Source organism: Hyperoodon ampullatus, assembly GCF_949752795.1.
Source record: "Hyperoodon ampullatus genome assembly, chromosome: 12".
NCBI lineage: Eukaryota > Metazoa > Chordata > Mammalia > Artiodactyla > Ziphiidae > Hyperoodon > Hyperoodon ampullatus.
Window position 1 is genome coordinate 18,461,920 of NC_136925.1, and position 6,000 is coordinate 18,467,919.

Below are 6,000 nucleotides of genomic sequence, written 5' to 3' on the forward strand. Positions count from 1 at the left end.
GCTAAGCCTGCGACTCTGAAGCCTGTGCTCCGCAACGGCAGAGGCCACAAAAGTGAGAGGCCCGTATACTGCAAAAAAACAAAAAAAACAAAAAAACAAAAGTATGTGTCACATTTTGAAATATTTTGGCCATTACTGCCCTCAAGACATTTTGTGGGCAGATTTCCCTTACAGCTCTCTGGTACTTGTTCAAATGAAATGACCATTAGCACAGGTGTTAAACCTGCTTTTGCAGGTAACAGCCAGAGGGCGGCAGCCTTTCTACGTTCCTCACGCTGGGACCAGGCAAACAGACCTGCCTGCCAGTGGTGTTCCTTGGTTAAAAATTGAGTGGAATGTGCCCGGATAAACCCACAAATGCTGATGTCTCCTTACTTATGTTTGTTTCTTAAATTTAATGTATATTTTTTAATGGAGTAATATTCCATTGTGTACATGGATCGCTTCTTCTTTGTGCATTCCTCTGTTGACAGACATTTTCATTTCTTCTAATTTTTGGCTATGGGAAATATTGCAAGAGGGCAGGATTGCCAACCTGTGTCTTTTTGATTCTCATATTCTCACTGATGGGTGATAAGCCCATCAGTGTGTATGCTTGATTGAATGGTAGCTCAATGTTTACCTTTTCAAGGCACCTTCATTCTGTTTTCATTAGTGGATCTTACCACGTCCCACTTAGAACCGAGGGTACACCTTTCACCACAAAGCCTTCAACATTTATTGTATGCAGAACTTTTGCTGATGGCCATTCTGACTGTTGTGAGCTGATAATTTTTTGTAATTTGGATTTGCTGGTGGTTAATAATTAAAAATGTTCAGCATTTTTCACGCCTTTTTCTTTTCTTTAAAAAAAGGAAATAATTATGAGTAAAATATGCATCTTGACACAGTCTTCTTGGAAGGGTGCCCTCTTTTGAATTTTTTTTTTACAAGCCTAAATGTTTTATTAGATTCAGACCCATAAAATTATATTTCAAAAATAGGATAAACAAAAAAGAAAAGAATTACATAAAACTGCATAATTTTCATTGGAAGTATGCATATAGGCAATTATAGAAAACAGCTATCACACTAGCAACTTTTGTCATTTCATAATTCTTATTTAACCAAAAGTTATCACTGAAATAGCCATTCTTCATATTAAATACCAATTCACATATTCTGAACTAATAGCATATGTCAATATTTAAAGTTTTTAATACAACAAATAAGCTTACTTCTTGCTTTTGCATTAGTTATCTATTACTGCATAAAAAAATATGCCAAAACTTAGTGGCTTAAAACAACACAGTTATTATCTGACAATCTCTGTTGGTCAGGAATCTGGAAGCAGATTAGCTGGGTGTTCATGATTCAGGGTCTCTTATGAGGTTTTAGTCAAGATGTTGGTTAGGGCTACAGTCATCTGAAGGCTTGTCTGGACTAGAGAATTTGCCTCACTCACAGAGCTGATGGTAAAAGGCCTCATCAGTTTCTCACTGGCTGTTGGTCAAAAGCCTCAATTCCTCAGTATGAGGGCCTCTCTACCGGGCTGTTCACGACAAAGCAGTTGGCTTCCAGAGAGAAAGCGACACAACAACCAAGACAGACACTGCAGTCTCTTTTATGACCTAAACTCAGAAGTGACATACTATCACATCAACCCCATGTTGAATGTGGAAGGGGATTACACAAGGTGAAAATACCAGGAGGTAGAGCTTCCTGGGGGCTCTTTTGGAGGCTGGCATCATTCTTGCTAATCTACCTAATCTAGGTTGGACTGATGACAATGCTGATCACAAGGGGTAAGGTATATCTAAACTACCTCTATGATTTGTTTTAGTAGCACTCACAACAGAGAAATTAGTTTCACAGTTGTATATTGACCAGAACAGGGGAAGAGATTTTAGCAAGCTCAGGATATTCGGTTTTAACTTTTACCCAATATGCAGAAAATGACACTTTTCAAAATTTGTCCTCAATTCTTTATTGGTAGCCAGTTCCAATAATTTATCCATCAAAAGTATAGTTAAATCTAAAATAACTTTTGATGAAAAATAATAGATTCTTGATCTATTAATTTCCTATGCATGGGTTTTCTTTTGATGGAAAATAAAATTCAAAGTGTCTTATCAAATTTGTAAGGTATATGATTATAACATTTTGCAACAGTGCAATACTAAAATCATCACCTACTTACTGATAAATTGTGGAACCCATCATAACAATTTGAAGAATCTTTTCCTCCAAATTTCTAACTTTCATTATTGTCCTTTGACCTTATGTAACATTGAAAACATTTGATATTTCTTTCTTGCACGAAAGGCTAATTAAGATCATTTTTTAAAAAAGAATGATGCTATCAGACAAATAAACTTAATTCACATATTTTAAAAGCTGGGGACCAAACTAGTTTCTTTTTTTAAAAAATTGAAGTATAGTTGATTTACAAAACCTGATTTTTTATCTTGTAAAAACATGAAGTGTTCATGCCAAAGGTCAAATACTTCGCCTGAAAATTTCCCTTTAAAAATTATTGTATACCTCAGCATATGGTAACAGCTGATTGGCTCAGCTTCCAAACTATCATTTAGTTTTTTTAAAACCTCAAATTTAATGTACTAGTGTTTAAGTAATTCACACTTTTAGTGAACTGTTAATTTAGTTGATATACCAATTACACTATTTAGTTCAGCCGACATAACAAAACTTTCTCAATGAAACAAGCAGGACATTGATTTACATTCTGGCACAAGTTTCAACATTTTTTCCCTGTCACTGTTTATATAATAATCAGAACATACTCCTGCAAAGCAAAGCAAAACACCAAACTACATTTGTTGACTTGTTAACTCTTCCAAGTTTTAAATACTTCACACAAGCTGTGTTTGTCAGCAAGGAAGCTGAAAAATAAATTCTTCCTTCACATTACTGTCATGTGAGCAAAATCAATGTGTTGATCATATTGTAACAAAAATTCCTTTGCTATCCTGATTTGTCTAAGAGTTGGTCTTCTGTATGACTAAACTGTCCCTAAATATACCAAGCTATGGGTGTTGCTGGGAAGTATTACATGAACTACCTTCTTTGCTACAGATTCAACCAACACCTTCCAGCAAACATCTTTGTCTTGTCATTTGTGTGTAGTTTTTTAATGTTAGCAACCTGAGGTCAGACTGTAAAAGAAACTCACAAAATACTAATGAAATCCTGAATACATATGAAATCCTGAAGATCTGCTTCTGTCAGCTTCTTAACTGTAATAGTTCTTTCAAATAAGGCATTTGTGGTTATGAATATAATTATGTCATGCATGTAAATGCCACTTAAATTTTGATGGTTTTATTGTTTTAGCAGCCAGTACATCACTGCAAATAACCCACTGCGGTTTTAGCACTTCCCATCAATAATGGCTAAAAATTGAACTCAATATAGGCGGGAGGATACTTCCCAACAAAACTAGTACAAACTCTTTTGGTCTGTACCTCTTTGAAATTACTTCCATCATCATCATTTGGTTTAGTATTACTGTCACATTCAGAAAAGATGTATCTTTTATTAAAAAAAAATCTAGGAAAGCTTCCTTTATCATAAGTAAATTAAGACTGAAAATAAAGAATATAAATTTTAGGGCTTCCCTGGTGGCGCAGTGGTTGAGTCCACCTGCCAATGCAGGGGACACGGGTTCGTGCCCCGGTCCGAGAAGATCCCACATGTCGCGGAGCGGCCAGGCCCACGAGCCATGGCCGCTGAGCCCGCGCGTCCGGAGCCTGCGCTCCGCAACGGGAGAAGCCACAACAGTGAGAGGCCCGCGTACTTTTGTATCTGCCTGAAACTGTTCTAGATGGCTCTTGTAACAGATAGGAACTTCCTGGATCTAACAAGCTTACAGCCTCATTTTGCATCGTGTTCTGTTGTGTAATTGCATCTTCTCGTTTCCGCTCTTTCTGCCCAGCTTCATCATCTTCATACTCATCTAAGCACTCTGCGGCAGGGATGTTGACCACGCCGGTGGAGCGCCGCTTCTCCCGCAGCTTCCTCTTCTCGATCTGCCCCTTGCCTTTCCTGGCGCTGGGGCCCGAGCTCTTGCCCTTCTCCGGGGCGCCGTCCCGCTCCTCCTCGCCTTCCCGTGCGGGCGCTGCCCCCGAAGCGGCGGCGGCGGCGCCAGCGGGGGACTCATCCTCCGGCCGCCGCGGGCCGGGGGCGGCGCGACTCAGCTGCGCAGGGCCCACGGCGCAGTTCACGCCCCCGGGGCCGGGGGCGGCAGGTGCGGCGGCGCCGCCTGGGAGGTTGTTGTTCAGCTCGTTGGCCGCAGCGGTGGCCGAAGTACCCAGGGGCCCCGGCGGGAGCTTCCCGGCCGCGTCGCCCGTGCCCCCACCGGGGGCGGCCGGGCCCGGGGGATTCTGCTTGGCGCGCATCTTCTCGCGCTTCGCCTTCCACTCCTCCAGGAAGTCTGTGGTGCTGCCGCTGCCGCCGCTGCCGCCGCCGGTCCGGTAGCCACCGGTCGCCATATTCCCAGCGGGGCCGGCCGGGCTCTCACCTCAGGCCGCCCGCCCCGACTCCGGCCACCGCCCCCTCTTCCTTCCCGCCACCCGGAGGAGGCAAGGGAACGACCCCCGGGCGCGGGGGCGGCCGCGGCTCCCCGAGGGACCGGCTGGTCTGGGAGGAGTTGGGGGGACGAGGAGCGGGACTGGGAGCTGGCGCCCAGGTGAGCCGAAGCAGCCGCGCGGAAGGACCCGCGGCCAACTCTCCGTCCTGAGCCCGCGGCGCTCCCGGGCTGGGAGCCTCTTTTGAATTTTTTGGTCGATTTTCGACCCCAGGATTTTTTTTTTTGAGCGCAGGTGTCATTTAAGGCCTGCAATGATTGTGAATATTTAGTGACCATAAGCACGGGGTTTAAAGCTGCTATTGTGGGAATCAGCCACAAGGCTACATCAGTTCTCCATTCCCAAATCTGGTTACATGGGCAGCATAGCCTTTCTGGAAGTTCTGTTCCTAGGTTGTAAATTGGAATGGATTATGCTAGAACATAGCCCCTGGAGTTCATGTTTCATTACATCTTGTTCATTGTTTTCATCGAGTTAATGAGTAGAATATAGTTTGTTCTATGGGTACACAATCTGTTTCATTTGTACCTTATATATATCAATTCATGTACAGATCCTTTTCCCATGTAAACGATTACAGAGTGTTCCCTAGACCTCCCTTTCTATATCCTTGGTGTTTTTATTATATGTACTTAATCTGTATTTGTATACGTATGTTAAACCTAATTTTAATGTGTCCATGGCCACCGCCTTTCCTTTTAGATACACATAGTTTGTTTTTTAAGTCTGTGAGTGTCTTTCTCTGGGGAATAATGTCTATTTTGTTCAGTTGTTAGGTAACACCTATAAGTGATATCACAGGATATATGTCTTTTGCTTTCCAACTTACCTCATGTTCTTCTGTGAGTATATCTAGGCACATCTATGGTGCCTCAAAGAGCAGGATTTCATTGTTTTCCATGGCTAATATTCCACTGTGTCCATGGACCACTTCTTCTTTATCCATTCACGTGTGGATGGACATTTTGGTTGCTTCCATGTCTTGGCTATTGCGAATACGGCTGCAGTGCAGTTTTTGCAGCCTGTGTCTTCTCGATTCTGGTCTTCTCAGGAGAGAGACCAAGCGGTGAGCCTGCTCCATCGAATGGTGGCTCAATTTTTCCTTTTAAACACAGCTCCTTTCTGTTCTCATTATTGGCTGTTACCACTTTACATCTCACCAGCAGCTAGAGGGTACACAGTTCTCTAAAACCCCTTCAGCATTTATTGTTTGTAGACTTTTTGCTAATGGTCGGTCAATTGGTGTTAGTTGAAACCTTTTTGTAGATTAGATTTGCATGAGTCTAATAAATCCTGAGGTTGAGCTTTTATCCATTTTCATTTTTTTCTTTTAAAGAGAGTGAGTAAAGCTTACCTCTTCATACTATCTTCTTGAAATTTTTGCCTGTTGTGAAATTTCTGGGCCATTCCCTAG

The 6,000-nt window shown here is 42.4% G+C and overlaps 1 protein-coding gene across 1 annotated transcript in view; it reads right to left on the reverse strand.

Moving 5' to 3' along the window:
• Positions 1–4,642, reverse strand: part of LOC307061521 (PRKC apoptosis WT1 regulator protein-like) — a gene marked incomplete at its 3' end in the record, with an annotated part of 151,119 nt that extends 146,477 nt beyond the window's left edge. Inside the window, exon 1 of the mRNA XM_079716711.1 lies at positions 3,779–4,642. Coding sequence (XP_079572837.1) covers positions 3,779–4,490 — 712 coding nt within the window. The 5' untranslated portion in view covers positions 4,491–4,642. The remainder of the gene's footprint in view (positions 1–3,778) is intronic.
• Between the last annotated feature and the right edge of the window lie 1,358 nt (positions 4,643–6,000).